Source organism: Bombyx mori, chromosome 11 (genome assembly GCF_030269925.1).
Source record: "Bombyx mori chromosome 11, ASM3026992v2".
In the NCBI taxonomy this organism is placed as follows: domain Eukaryota; kingdom Metazoa; phylum Arthropoda; class Insecta; order Lepidoptera; family Bombycidae; genus Bombyx; species Bombyx mori.
This window is the reverse complement of record NC_085117.1, coordinates 7,745,053-7,760,334: the sequence shown is the minus strand read 5'-3', so window position 1 is coordinate 7,760,334 and position 15,282 is coordinate 7,745,053. Positions and strand designations below refer to the sequence as shown.

Below are 15,282 nucleotides of genomic sequence, written 5' to 3'. Positions count from 1 at the left end.
TTTGGGGATTTGATTTTTATTCCACGATTTTATTCCTTCGCCGTGGAGGTCAATCGAGAACATTAGTTACAGTTAGTACGTATTTTATTAGAAAATTGGCACCCGCCTGCGGGTTTCGAACACCGTTGCATCACTCGATACGAATGCACCGGACGTCTTTATCCCTTAGGCCACGACGACTTTATAACGTACCATAGAATTGATCGAGAATCTTAATAATTGTTGGGGATGATCCGTCATCCCGATTTGAACCGTTACGTTCACACACCGGGCTTCAGGATATAATTCTTTCCACGTACCATTTGGCTCTGGAATGAACTTCTCATTACAGTAGCTATTTCACAAATGGTTATGACACGTCATGTCTTTAGTGATCGGCAGCGATTTTATCTCTGACATCAATGAAGTACTATGAAAGCTAAAAAAATTTAAATCGACCAGACTTAATAATATCACTATAAACTAGGACTATTCTCGACCCAAGAAGGAGGTATTCCTTTCTCAGTTTCTCTTTTGGCAAAGAAATTTTATTGGCGTGCAAGTATCTGAGCATTCAAATTTGAAGGATTACAAAAGCTTTTTAAAATTTAACTTCGGCAGTAAGCGTCGTGAACCCGTCTGCCTATTCCGAACAAAGAAAAAAAACAGAAATAGGCAAGATGGTAATAGCTATGCAAAACCTACCATTAGAACGCGTTAGTCGGAAATTTGATGCTTTGATTTTTAATCAATCAAAAAAAATGAATAAAATGACTGGGTTCAAAATGACTGGAAAAATATCGACTGGGTTCGTTTGAATGTGTGTTGTTAAATATTTTGTGGAATAAACACAAGAAGAAGAAAAAGAAGAAGATTTTTAATAATAATATATTCATTACTATCTTTTCTGTGTAGTTTGAACTAATATACTACTATATTATACCTAAAATTATGTCCGATATGAACGACGCTTTATTTAACTCTTGAAGATCATCTAAGAAAACAATTTTAAAGTCGCATTAATTGAACAAGCAGTTCGTTTTCCCGTTTCTCGGTATCGGCCAGTTTATTGAATGTTTTACCTTATATCGACTGGGTTCGTTTGAATTTGTGTGTTGTTAAATATTTTAGTTACTCAGTATTTATGCTGATATGTAGGCAGCGGCTTGGCTCTGCCCCTGGCATTGCTGAAGTCCATGGGCGACGGTAACCACTCACCATCAGGTGGGCCGTATACTCGTCTGCCTACAAGGTCAATAAAAAAAAAGATTTAAAAAAAAAGAAGTAAATATACGAATATGCCTACCTAGATAATTCTGTTAAGCGCATCTGTCTTTTTCTCTTTATATCTCTTATGAGTATGGTGAGACATGTCAGCTCGGAATCGCAAAAACAATTGATAGCTGAGACTCCAATTTGCCTTTCTTGGAAGCATATGTTTGGAATTACTATTAGTCCAATTTATTTTAGATTATTTTTTCGGGTTTGTTCTTTATAGTTTCATTGATAATTTATACCTATCCATTCTTCCGCATCGAAATATAAGAGAGACTATGTACCTGTTATATTATTTATTTATTTATTCTTTATTTGTACACACCGTTAATATAATACAGTAATTGCGATAAGATATAAAAAAATGGCGAGCTTAACTCAACAATTGAGTTATCTACCAGCTAACCGTTCTCAAAGAAGGAAAGCTTTACATTAGTGGGTAGATGAGTACAATCAAATTAATTTAATTATTGATATTATAGACAATAACAATAAAAATAATAAAAATAAACACTAATACATAATATATCAAACTATATACATACACAATTACACACATAAACAACATAAACATATACATACACGTACATATATAATGAAATACTAAAATAAATACATATAAGTAATACTAAATTGATAGATAGTGCTTCTTTAATGCCTTCCTGAATACTTCAAGTGAGGGACTTGCACGGGTTGAGTGTGGAACTGAGTTCCACAGACGCTAGTTCCAACAGAGCTATTTATCATAATAATATGCAATCAAACAATCTACTTAATAGTAACTAGTGATCACTCGTGGATGTCAGTAAGAGGTACAGCAAAGCCACTGCCAGCATTGAGTACATTTCTCAAACCTCACTTGAAGAAGGACATGTTGTAGTGCACAGGAAGTGTAGTGTACGTGGCAAAAAAGATAATAATATCTGGAAACGCATTGTGGATGACCACAGTGACTCCAGATAGTATAGATGCGGTGTGCTTCGGTGGCGGGTGATTCCATGATAAAAATGAGATAATGCTATTAGCCATAGAGCATACCGCATAAAACATAAAGAGAACCGAAATCCCTCCAGCTGACCTGATGCCCGAAATAATTCATATGAACGGGATTATCGACAAACCAAACGGTCCCTTCTGTATGAAGGCAAATGGAAGTAGCTGGTGTTTCAGAGCATGATGCGAGCGGTACTCCATGCGAGGTCAAGCCTGGCCTTTCTAAAGCATCAATATTTGCTCAGGAGTGTATACGTTATGTTGAGGAATCTCAACATTTTGGAACTGAACTTGGCTTTACCTTCAATATGATTCCGATACTGGATACCGTTCGAAATATTGAGACCAAGAATCCCGATAATTTTAGAATGTTGCAGGGGTACTCCTTCGAATTACGACGCTTTGACAGAGGCTTCTTCACAGTAAGTCTTCATTTTCAAAGGGATGAATTGAACTAAATTAAATTTACGCATTCGAAGAATTGCCTCGAAGAGTTCTCTTAAGGCACAAGTTTGGAAGATCAAGTGATTATTATTTATAAGTTTCCCTATTTGATCATTTTGTTAAAATGATTGAAGCTCCTCTTCACTACATAGTATAAAACAAAGTCACTTTCTCTGTCCCTATATCTGTCTGTCCCGATGTATGCTTAAATCTTTAAAACTACACAACAGATTTTGATGCGGTTTTTTTAAGGACGGGTCGCTAGTATATTATAAAGGGCGGGAAAGCTGTCTATTTATTAGATGACAGGTAGGGAAACAATATGATAATAGAATATCTCGCTGTTGGTACATAGTTCTTAAAATTCTTAATGGGATAAATAGTAAACAGAATAACACTACGCAATTTTTTACAATGTTTATTTTTTTTATCATTATTATTATAAAAAAAACATTTTTTCTTCGTATTTTATAACGAAATCACGTAATTGCTTGTACAAAATTTTATAATTATATTCAGGATATTGACTGGTAGATTGCAATTAAATACTTAGTATTGGTATATATTAAGCCGTTACCGAAATTTATATCTCGCAATTTTTTTTACTTGCACTGGTCGGTCACCGAGCTCACAGACCATCTAATTTTAAGTAGTTACCGTCCATAGACATCAACGTGAATGCCATTTACTATCTTAAAGCCACGAAGTTGAAGTCTCAATTGAATAAAAACCTTCCCTTCGAACAATGCTACTTCGCGGCAGAAATAGGGGGGATAGTGGGGATCTAATTATGTCCTTTAACAATATATCTATCTACTCATCTACTACAACTAAATTTCGGTTTTATTAATTTCCGAATTTCTAATCACTAAAAGTTCTCGTGATCACGAAATATCTAGAGCCGGAATTGTTTTTGTTAATAGTCAGTCGTCACTTATTACACGATCATTCCACTTTTCATTGCTTATCATTTTGAGAGTCAACCACCGTGATATGTTGATAGCTTAAAGTGCATAAACTCTGACGTAATCAACCCTCATGGCCGCATCGTACCACGTCGGCAACCAGTTAGTCCTGTCGTTCCAGAAGGCCAGCATTGCTTTGCTGTTCCTATTCTTCCAGGGCTTATCCGGATTATCCGTGAAATCGTGAACGCCACCAACGCGGAGACCGAGAGAGATATAGAACTGCGAAAAAAATGAAAATGCTTATAGTTTTGGTTGAAAAACTTCATACAAAGCGACAACAGTAAAATTCGAAAAAAATATTTTACTCTCGTTATATTTATTAAGAAGTGGGGCTTATCTTTTTCCAGTTAAATGCCTGCGCATATAGCGTAGCGTAAAAAAAAAATAGAGAATGGGAAAAGAATAACATATGTTTATCGCTTTTTTCGCATTAAAAGTGTACAATTTCCAAAAATATTCGAAATTGAGTTAATATGCGTAAACATTCGGTATCACCAGTATTTTTCTCATAAATTCTATCAAAAGAGCGAAGTTTAACAGATTTTATCTTACTTTAAAAGACAGATAATGTAACTGGTAAAAATATCACAAGATAAACCTTTAAAACACTGATCTGTAAAATTATTAAGTTTTACAGTTTTAATGCGAGAAAACGATATGTGAAACTTACGATCTGATCCAGTGGAGCCATAATTGTTCCTTTGAGCCATTGGGCTGCATGAGGTACTGCATTCTGCCGGCCAACAGTATAGAAGCCTTCACCTGGATCCACTACACCGAACTGTTCTCCATCAACCAAAACTTCAATGCCATCTACAAAAAAAAACCTTCCATAAATCTACATAAAAATTCGACACGTGAAAGAGACTTATAGATAGTATTCGGGGGGCTAAGCTTGTGACATGATTGCTTTCATAACCGCCTCAATCACTCATAATCGGATTTTTACCGGCTATCTTTATAAATTTTTACATTATTAGTTTAGCGATTTTAAAGAGAGCCTTTTCTGAAATAGTAAGTAATAGTAATAGAAAGTTAAAGTTGTATTTAAAAATGAATAGGAGCGTTGAGGCCACAAATGTCTTGTTGTTTCTTCTGCACACTCACACCTCGTATAGCAGTGAAAATACATATAAATAGATAGGTGCATATTTTTTGTTACTTGACAAAAAACTAAAAACCACAAGTGAAAGAAGTATCCATCTTACTTATTGTAGAAAGCAATTATATTTTTTTGGTTTTATTTTAATTTGAAGTACGTACATTTTTGATGAAGAACAAATCTATTCAGACCTACCATCACCTACTAACCAGATTGACCGAAGACCTAGTGAAAGTCACTGGGTCATGTTGGAAGCAAGTGACCGCAGACCGGCTGCACTGGAGGTCAATTTTCTTTGCTGATAGCATTGAGAGGCTATTTCAGCTTCGCTCTAACGTGTAGGTGAGCCCACGGGACTCAAACTGGAGTGTTGCTAACACTGGCCCTAGCAAGAGCAGTGCTTCGCAGAATCTACCACCGGATCAGAAACGCGACCCACTGAGAAGATCCGGCGAGAAACTCAGTGGGCTGTGTCTGTGGGTTAATTCGCTCGCCGAGCCCTTTGTCGCAAGCGACGACTTCGACTAGGACGGTGACCGGTGCTTGTGGTACATAAAAGCACCGTTAATGGATCGGGAGGATCCGTAATGACGTGTTTTGGGCGACGTCGACTGTTTACCATTTGGTCCACAGGATCGAGTTGGAGATCAATTGGAGAGGCCTATGTTCAGCAGTGGACAGCTATCGGCTGAGATGAGATGATGATGATGATGATATCTATTCAGTGTACTTACTAGGCTTCCAAATCATTGTATAATTATGATATTCCTTATTCCAGTTCTCGATGCCGAGTTTCTCTTTCATTAGCTTCGACCTGAACGGCTCGGTGTCGGATAGAACGGGTCCAGCGTACAGTTTCTTGCTGAAGACAGCGTTTCCTCTCGTGAAGGCGATACGCATCAAGCCGGACTCGTAGCGGCGCGGACCGTACATCTTCTCGTGTGGCTCCAAGTTGACTTCTGAAATTACAAAACAAACCGGCAAAATTATAATTTGCGTAATTACTGGTGGTAGGACATCTTGTGAGTTCGCACGGGTAGTTACCACTACCGTGCCTATTTCTGTCGTGAAACAGTAATGCGTTTCGGTTTGAAGTCTGGGGCAGCCGTTATACTGAGACCTTAGAACTCATATCTCAAGGTGGGTGACGGCATTTATATTGTAGATGTCTATGGGCTCCAGTAACCACATAACACCAAGTGGGCTGTGAGCTCGTCCACCCATATAAGCAATAAAAAAAACCACCTATGTTTTGTATTCGTATTGGAAGACCAACCCGCTGAAAGGTATTAGACCATAGCGAACAATTTTAATTAGCTCGTTGTGTTTTAAAAATAATATGCGAAAGCGCGATATAATGATAAAGATATAATCCGGGTATAGGCACACTACTTCCATCACTATAGCTTCTGTGCAGCCAGTAGGTAATACAGCGGAGACCAAACGACAGAATGAAAACGATCAGGTACAGATAGCCAGAACGACATGGACCGAACAAATAAAAAATAATAATAAAGATAACTCCCCGAAATCAGTTCAGTAAGACGGCATCATGAGACGTGTTAAGTTTGCCCCTCCATATCGTGATCTTAATGATCCCATGTCATGTAGACGATCACGACCACTCTGTCAAAAGTGACATAACTGAGAAGAAGTTCTTGGAGTAACTACTTAACATCATATACACACATAATATATATATATATATATATTATAATTTCGATAGACCAATTTATAAGTGGTTGTCCTTTCAAACCCAAATACCAAATGTTTGTACCTATTAGGGCTCACAATAAGCCTTACTAGTAGAAACGACGCTAATCGTCAACTATAGCGGGTTTCATGCTGGTCCTTCATTATGAAAATACGTTATGGACTTGACTGTGTTTGGTACGTATTTGAAGTCGTCGTGGCCTAAAGGATAAGACGTCCGGTGCATTCGTATCGAGCGATGCACTGGTGTTCGAATCTCGCTGGCGGGTACCAATTTTTCTAATGAAATACGTACTCAACAAATGTTCACGATTGACTTCCACGGTGAAGGAATAACATCGTGCAATAAAAATCAAACCCGCAAAATTATAATTTGCGTAATTACTGGTGGTAGGACCTCTTGTGAGTCCGCACGGGTGGGTACCACCGCCCCGCCTATTTCTGCCGTGAAGCAGTAATGCGTTTCGGTTTGAAGGGTGGGGCAGCCGTTGTGACTATACTGAGACCTTAGAACTATATCTCAAGGTGTGTGGCGCATTTACGTTGTAGATGTCTATGGGCTCCAGTAACCACTTAACACCAGGTGGGCTGTGAGCTCGTCCACACATACAAGCAATAAAAAAAAATAAAAAAATCTTCAGAGAATTCAGAAATTGTTTATAGTTTTTTAACCCAGGCTTTGTTGCACCAATAGAAACCAGCACAATGTGCCTCTTAATCACACACTTGGAGTTTTTGCTGAAAGTAGATCCAATATGTTTATATTATAGTATACTGACCAGGAATCAACCAGTTTCCAGCAGGTAGCTTAACTCGAACCTCAATCCTTCCATATTTGAAGCCGAATTTGTGTCTAGTTGTCACTTTCCCGGTCATAACTGGCGGAAGAATTTGTGATCCAGAAGCCACTCTTTTGCACTCCGTTGTGTCGATCTGGCCAGTGCATCTGTTATTTATATAAATGCTTACAATTAATAAGAAGATGCAGACACGCTCTCAAGTTTTTAGTTAGGTGGATTCACGAGTGCTCATGGTTAGCGGCTGGGTGGCGATGTATGAACCAGGTTGGTTGCGACTGCAGCGTACCTTAGCACAGGACTCAGTGATGTTTTTCTAGAAATATCCCCTCCTTTATGTTCTGGTATGTCAATGGATTATAGCATGTCCTTCTTCAAACGAGGCTTGTGGAGAGTATTAAGCAGTAGGCAGCGGCTTGGCTCTGCTCCTGGCATTGCTGAAGTCCATGGGCGACGGTAACCACTTACCATCAGGTGGGCCGTACGCTCGTCTGCCTACAAATTTCTAAGTTCGGTGAAAGAGTTCACATCTATCTGGTGCTTAGTGATTATACGAAGATTCGAATAAGTATGATGACGGTACCAACTCGTGTTAGTGGCATCTGCCTGTAGGGTTTCCTTATGCTCTACAACCAGTAAATATCGGTTGGTGATCGTCGTGCACTGGTGAGTATTCTCAAAGAACATTGCTCATTCTTCAATGATGTTTTTAGTCAACCACGGAAAGACATGAAGTGGTGCTATTCTGGACTGAAAATCTTTGCAGTTTTACTTTAAACTAAACTTTATTCCACATGAAATGGTTTCTTAGGACATGCTGTGCTATGTATGGACATTGGAATCATAGGGAAATTCTCGTAGCAGCTCTGGGTTCTTTGCACATGGCATTGTCATACCGATCTGTATGTCTGCACCATACGTTTCGTCTATCACCCTGTCTACGGATATTCAAGATGGTGATAATAATCCAATAAATTATCTAACCTGTTCGTCAAATCAAGGTCTTGATAAATCTTGTCTTCACTGAATTTACTCTCCAAAAGCACCGGACTGATGATCAAAGATCCGGAATCAAAGCCGATGGTCCCATCAGTTGTGTAGACATTGAATGGATAATCCTGGAATGTATTATAGTAAGAAAGAATGTTTCAAGAAAATTAGCAGTCCGGATCGGAAATTGAATTTAAACACACAATATACATATATTATCGCACAAATTGCAGCGGTATTATATACCTATATTAAATAAAAGACTAAAACGAGGAAACTTTACCTCAAAGCTATGAATAAGGTAATAATAGCAAGTGAAACTACCGCCACAAATTAAACAGAAATGACACTAACCGGTTCTTCAGGAAATCTAACTTCAGCTCCCCAACTCGTCAAATCTTTAAGGCTATTCTTTTCAAACTCGTCACTGAAGATCAAAGTTCCCTTACAGATTTTATCGCGGCCTTGGACCACTGTTTCTGACGTTTGGCACGTCTGTTCCGGTCTAACGATAGGAGTGCTGGCTTGTTGGGGTATCTGCAGTGGACCCGTGGTAGATGTGGCCACAGGTGGGTTGGCTACGTCTACTGGATTCCCATTTTCATTGACGAATTCTGAAAAGAAAATGTTACTGTTCTAAAATCACTCGATTATGAATTTCTGTCTTCAGATTACATTTGTTTTTTTTTTTTACTTCGTTCCAATTTATTATTTGAAGCTCTACACTTTCTATTTGAATTTCCACCTCAAATTTGATATGTGATAATGCCTATAACAACATCGAAACAAATTAGCTACAGAATGTGGATGTTTGTATCCGCCGCTACAGACTCATCATACGCCATAACTCCTAACGATAAGATGACATAGACAAAGAGGATAAGGAGACGCTAATCACTTAATTTACTGGGCGTATTGGGAAAGTAATACTGATAGTTCAAGTAAGTAGCTGGGAATTTGCGAATCTTCGAATAATAGTTGAAGACATTAGATCCTCAATGGAATGGCATTCATTTTTTATTATGGTTTCATGGGAAGTATGTGTCTTTAGCAAATCACACGACTGGTGGAACTGGACTGCAGCTATCTCTGATGGGGTGGCATTTTGTAAAATGCAAGGAGCAGAAATAGGCAGCGTACCTATCCGTGGGGGTTTACCAGATGTCCTACCACCGTCAATTTGATTTTCCGTCGCCGATCCTCAATTGACGTATTAACTTTTGTGTTTTTTTTAAATTTACTGTCTTAATTTGTGGTGTTTCAACAAAACATATCTATATATCTATTATAAAGCTCACCTGTTACAGTCCATTCGCCGTTATCCTGCCTATATCCGAGGCCATCCTTGATTACATACGTCCAGAAATAAATCTTATCTCCCAGTTTTAGCTGAGCATTTCTGTCTCTGAACGTCCAAACGCCGTTTTTGGCTTTAGTGATGTCCCTGGACCAATGCCCCGATTCCAGGCCTTCCATCTCTTCGTTGAGCTTGCCGTGAAAGGCGAAGAGCGAGAAACCATCGTCTGAAAACCAGATGGAACTGCGTTAGATATTTTTTAGGTTTACTAATAATATATCTTATTTTACTTAGAGATCTGAAATGCAAAAGCCTATTTTATTGACTTAAATGGATAAACGAGCAATTAAAATCTAACAGTTGCCTGTGAGAATGCCAAAATACTGTCAATAGACAGTAGTTGTGGTAAATCGTGAAAACAAGATCGTTTTCACGACTATATAGTTGTAAGTATTGCAGATGCGATACTTACAACTTAATACTAATGTATATAATTTTAGAATCACGATGGATAAAAATTGTCAAGCATCGAAGTGCTATGCAAGATGTGCTCAATTGCAAAATAAGAAGAAAATTCGAATTTATAGCGTGCCGTAAAGGTGATATTAATACGCCATACGTTGCCACTGCTAGGAATCGATTATTCCCAGAATTCAATATTCGTTCAGCCTCAAGTACTCTACTCTACTCTAAGCTAGACCGCCTTAGATAGTACTTCGCATCATCAAGTTTGCCGATTATTGCTTAAGGTGCAGCGTTATTTTTCTTTATTCATTATTCACATATTATAAATATTTTATTGCCTTTGAAGACGAACGTTATAAGGCCTAGAGATGATGAGCTGTAACCATTGAGTGTCACCAATGCTAGAGGAGCTAATGCCTACCGCTCAGCTCGGACTACAGCTCTGTTAGATAAAAAGCTGTTCAAAGCGACTTGAACCCGCATTGGCCATTCTCGGTGCTTTTAGGCTTAAGCACCGGTCACCGTCCTCGTGGAATAAGTTCGACTAGGCGAATTAACCCATAGACACAAATCATTGAGTTTCTCGCGGGATCTTTTCATTGCCGTTGCTAGAGCTAGTGTTAGCACACTCTTAGGTTGAGCCCGTGAGCTCACCTACCCGTCCGTGAAAAGGTAAAATGGGCTCTTAGGCTACCAGCAATTAGGTAGGAAATTAAACACACAATTAACGCTCTTTCGATGAATGCATCAGCTCTAGACAATATAAATGAACACTGTTCTGGTATCAGGTGACGCGATGATAAAATAGAGATGCCGGAATCATCTCAAATACCACCGAGGAGAAGTTTTAATTTGGGGACAAGTCATGGAGTGTTCTAATATTGGTCTCGACCTGCCACCTTCAAAGAGTCCTCGAGTGTTTGCCGATGAGATTCGATTCTGATTCGTCTTGGGTGTTTGTTTTTGTGAAATAAACCGCAAAATCGACTTCAAACATCTTTAAAGTTACTGTATTTTTTTTAATTACCAAACTCGTCAGACCCGTTCCTCATTTATTTACGTGGACTGACTCAAACGGCATCTTTGTATAACCAGTTTACTCACCAGTGTGCTCACTGCACTGTTAACTTTAAAAATAAAAACATCACTAAATGTCAGATACTTGATTTTATTTTTACTTTTTTTATTTCTCTAGTTTTTAGTTCCTGCGAGCACTGTAATAAAAGAAGACGCGTAAAGGTCAATCAAAACAAAAGATTCATAGATTGTGGTCGATGACCACTTAACACTACGTGAGCCGTGATCTCGTCTATCCATCTTTGCAAAAAAGAAAAAAAAATTGCGAAAGTTAAGAAATTTTTAAAAAGGTGCAAATATTAGATGGTTTAGTTAATAAAACGAATCAAAACTTGAAATATCGGAGACAAGGTCGAATTCTGATCACTGAGAACTATTTAATAAAAATTATCTAAATTTTATAGTCTAGTAGGTCGTGACTTCGGAGTTGAGAGACGCGAGAGGAACATTAAAAATAAATATATATATTTTTTATAGAAAATTCAACATTTAATCTATGTTACGTAATTAAAGATACTTTTACTGTTTAAAATCGCGTTTATTGTTCGCAAAATGTCGAGATATCATTTCTATTATTATTATTATTTTTTATTGCTTAGATGGGTGGACGAGCTCACAGCCCACCTGGTGTAAAGTGGTTACTGGAGCCCATGGACATCTACAACGTAAATGCGCCACCCACCTTGAGATATAAGTTCTAAGATTTCAGTATAGTTACAACGGCTGCCCCACCCTTCAAACCGAAACGCATTACTGCTTCACGGCAGAAATAGGCAGGGTGGTGGTACCTAACCGCGCGGACTCACAAGAGGTCCTACCACCAGTAAAATTTTAAATTTAATTGTAGTTAATACGATCTTCAAATATCGAATATCGAAATGTGTGAAACAATACAATGATAATAATAAACCATATACATATTTAACCCTGTAGTTTCAAAAATGTCTAAGACTAGCAAATTTCTAAAAAGAGGACTGTACTATTTGCGATGTATTTTTATTTTTTTTCATTCCGAACTCGTTTATCTTAATGTCTGTCAGTGATTAAAGTTTTTGTGAAAAAAGTTTGAACATATCCCATGAATAATGATGATCAATCGAAGCGGCGCCGTTATGAAAGGTGAATGACTTTCAAAGCTATTTATTAGTTTAATATTTTTGTTGATTTTAAGGTCTCCGAACCAAAACGCCAAACACGCTTTGAGTCTCGTTACATTTCTTAAATACAAAAGTGCAAAATAAGTTGTAAGTAAGCGAGATATTTTTCCATGTCTCAAGAGGGGAACGGTAAGCAGGGTGTGATATTTATGAGCTGGAATATATACTTTAATCCCTCGTATTTCGCTCCACTTATGATTCCTGGATGATGGCAACTTAGTCCATGCTACTTCATTTCCTTTTAACTCTCTTTTATTACAATTAGCGGTCGAATATTAATAAATACAAAAAATATATCCTGTGGTATTTACAAATATCTCGTTTTATCATTACGTTTTAAACTAAACTCATGGACATCAAAAACAAGCAACGAATTAAATAAATAAAAAATGTATTGGTGTTAGATACCACACCAATGTATTTCGTCCGTGCCTTTTTGGGATAGTGGTATTTGTTGATGGCTCGAAAGCCTTTCCAGCTTCACCGCGACGTGTGGGACTTGCTAACAACTGCCAGTTCCATCTACTATCGTGTCAGACTAGGATAATTGCTATAGAATTACAGAAATGATTACGAACAAGAATCAGTTTATCAAAATTTCATAAATACGAAAGGAGCTAGCCAGCTCTCTGGCTCCCACTTGTCACTCTCAACCCACTGAATTGATTTTGAGAATATTCATTATGGAAATAGTTTGAGCTGTGAGAAAGAAAAATCATATATGTATATTTTGAGAGCGTTGTACATGTTGTTATACATTGACCAAAGGTACTGGACGGCGATCGGAAACATTTTCGGTACAGTGTCTTCATCACTGACTAGATTAACGACGTAATAAATAGTTTGAAACCACATTTATGCTACTCTTTGACCATGTAAGTACGATTGGTTCACGGCATGAATAATTAATTAATGCATAAATTTTATTTAACCGAAAATCCAGTTAAACAATTTCTTAGCGTACGAAACGATTTTTTTACATACAAAAACCGGTACATGCGAATAATTCTTTTACATTGCAAAGCTTTAAATCCATTATAGTTCATTGCCTTATCGAAGACGGTGGAGTCGTGGGCCCCTGCGTTCATAAAAAAGGTGTCAATGGCCACAAAGTGTTCATTTAATTTTTCAGACGCTGACATGCAGACACAACAGATGATGATTTGTGGAAAGAATATTAGCTTAATGATTTTTATTTTTAGCAGTAATGCGTTTCGGTTTGAAGGATGGGATAGCTGTTGTAACTATACTGAGACCTTAGAACTTGTATCTCAAGATGGGTGGCGCATTTACTTTGTAGATGTCTATGGGCTCCAGTAACCACTGAACACCAGGTGGGCTGTGAGCTCGTCCACCCATCTAAACATTAAAAAAAATGACATATGAAGTTCAATTGCAAAATTGCTTTCTGGTCATACAGCAGAATGTACCACCGTCCTGTCTATTCCTTTCGTGCACTTCTTTCACTGCTGACTCATAAAAAATGTTCAAGAGCGTTAGATTAACAGTCGAACTGATTTTCTAGTTGATGCCACACACCAACATCGGAGAGAAGTGCCTTGACCAGTGATAAAGCTGAAGGCAGCGGGTATATGCCCAGGAGAACCTGTATCCTACATTGCATATTAAAACCCAATTTCACTAAGACAGGACAGATCTAGTTTGGAAACTATAACGTTTTGATTGAAAACAAATCTGATATTGGCCGTGAGCACTGTTGAAGATAAAGGCACTGAATTTGTTTGAACATAAGGAACGAGAAAACTGGGGAAATACGGAGTGTTAAATTTGAAGAGGTCATATTTGTTATCAACCGATTACTTTATCATTGTCTCGTTTTCCTTAAATCAAAGTCATTTGTTGATGAATTAATGGATTTGAATTTAAAGCTAGCTGTATTCGTCTGTGTAGTAGATTTATTTATACGGAAATATTTATTTGTTTTAACAAAAGGTTGAGAATTCGAAATATGTGTGACTAAGAGAAATTTGGAGCTTTTGTGAATGAAACTAATCGTGGAATATTGTTATAACGTCTTGTGAACGACCTTCATAAGTACTTAATAAAATATGATATAGTAATCGTCGATTACGACGAAGAGTTCGACGAGCGAACTGACCCATAGACACAGCCTACTGAGTTTCTCGCCGGATCTTCTCAGTGGGTCGCGTTTCCCATTCGGTGGTAGATACTGCGAAGCACTGCTCTTGCTAGGGCTGGTGTTAGAAAATCCAGGTTGAGCCCGTGAGCTCACCTACCCGTCCGGGCGTAGCTGGAATAGCTCCTTAGGATACCAGCGAATAGGTAGGAAAAAAAAGTGCGAAAGGATATCTTGAGAACAAAATTAAAGGAACAACAAGAACTATCGCTTTACAGTCAAAGTAAACTAAAAAACGGATTTCGTAAGCGATCAACAATAAACAAAAAAACTGGAAATAAAAAAAGTGTGTGTGTCCGCTCCGACGCACGACTGGAGTTTACTGGATATAAAAAATTAAACGAAACAATACGAGAAATAGTTCTATATTACGACAACACGATACACTACAGATTATTAACAAATTAACGAGACACAAAACAAACGACTAACAAATATATGAAAATACAATAATGAGAGAAACGCGCGATCAGTACGAGGCTTTGTGGCGGACTGCCGGCGCAGCAGCCCGGCGTCACCTGCGATTACGCATTTCGTGTGACATGCGCAATCAGGCGCATAACGCATTTCGTGTGACATGCTAGTACGATTTTGGTCCCCATAATTTTCATACCCCGGGCCTATATATGTAAATCGATTCTAAAGGAGTAAACTCCAATAATAAAAAATAAAAAGGCCTGAGTCATTGCCTTAATAGTGTTATGACAATATCACGGTTTCTTAGTAATGAAGTTAAATATAGACTTGTTGTTACTCAAAGCGTAATCAAATCATACACAAAAAATATTTATGTTATTATGGATATCTATATATATATTTAAATACTGTCGCAGAATTTTTTGCAATGTATAAAGAATCTTGTATTTG

The 15,282-nt window shown here is 37.8% G+C and overlaps 1 protein-coding gene across 2 annotated transcripts in view; it reads right to left on the bottom strand.

Annotated features, from left to right (window-relative positions):
• BGRP3 (beta-1,3-glucan recognition protein 3) overlaps positions 1–15,282 on the bottom strand; it is a 43,807-nt gene that overhangs the window by 4,439 nt on the left and 24,086 nt on the right. The window contains 7 exon segments of one of the 2 annotated variants that reach the window (NM_001135200.1): positions 3,475–3,878; positions 4,330–4,472; positions 5,496–5,720; positions 7,254–7,420; positions 8,256–8,389; positions 8,616–8,875; positions 9,560–9,784. In NM_001135200.1, coding sequence (NP_001128672.1) covers positions 3,696–3,878; positions 4,330–4,472; positions 5,496–5,720; positions 7,254–7,420; positions 8,256–8,389; positions 8,616–8,875; positions 9,560–9,784 — 1,337 coding nt within the window. In that variant the 3' untranslated portion in view covers positions 3,475–3,695. 2 annotated transcript variants of the gene reach the window in all.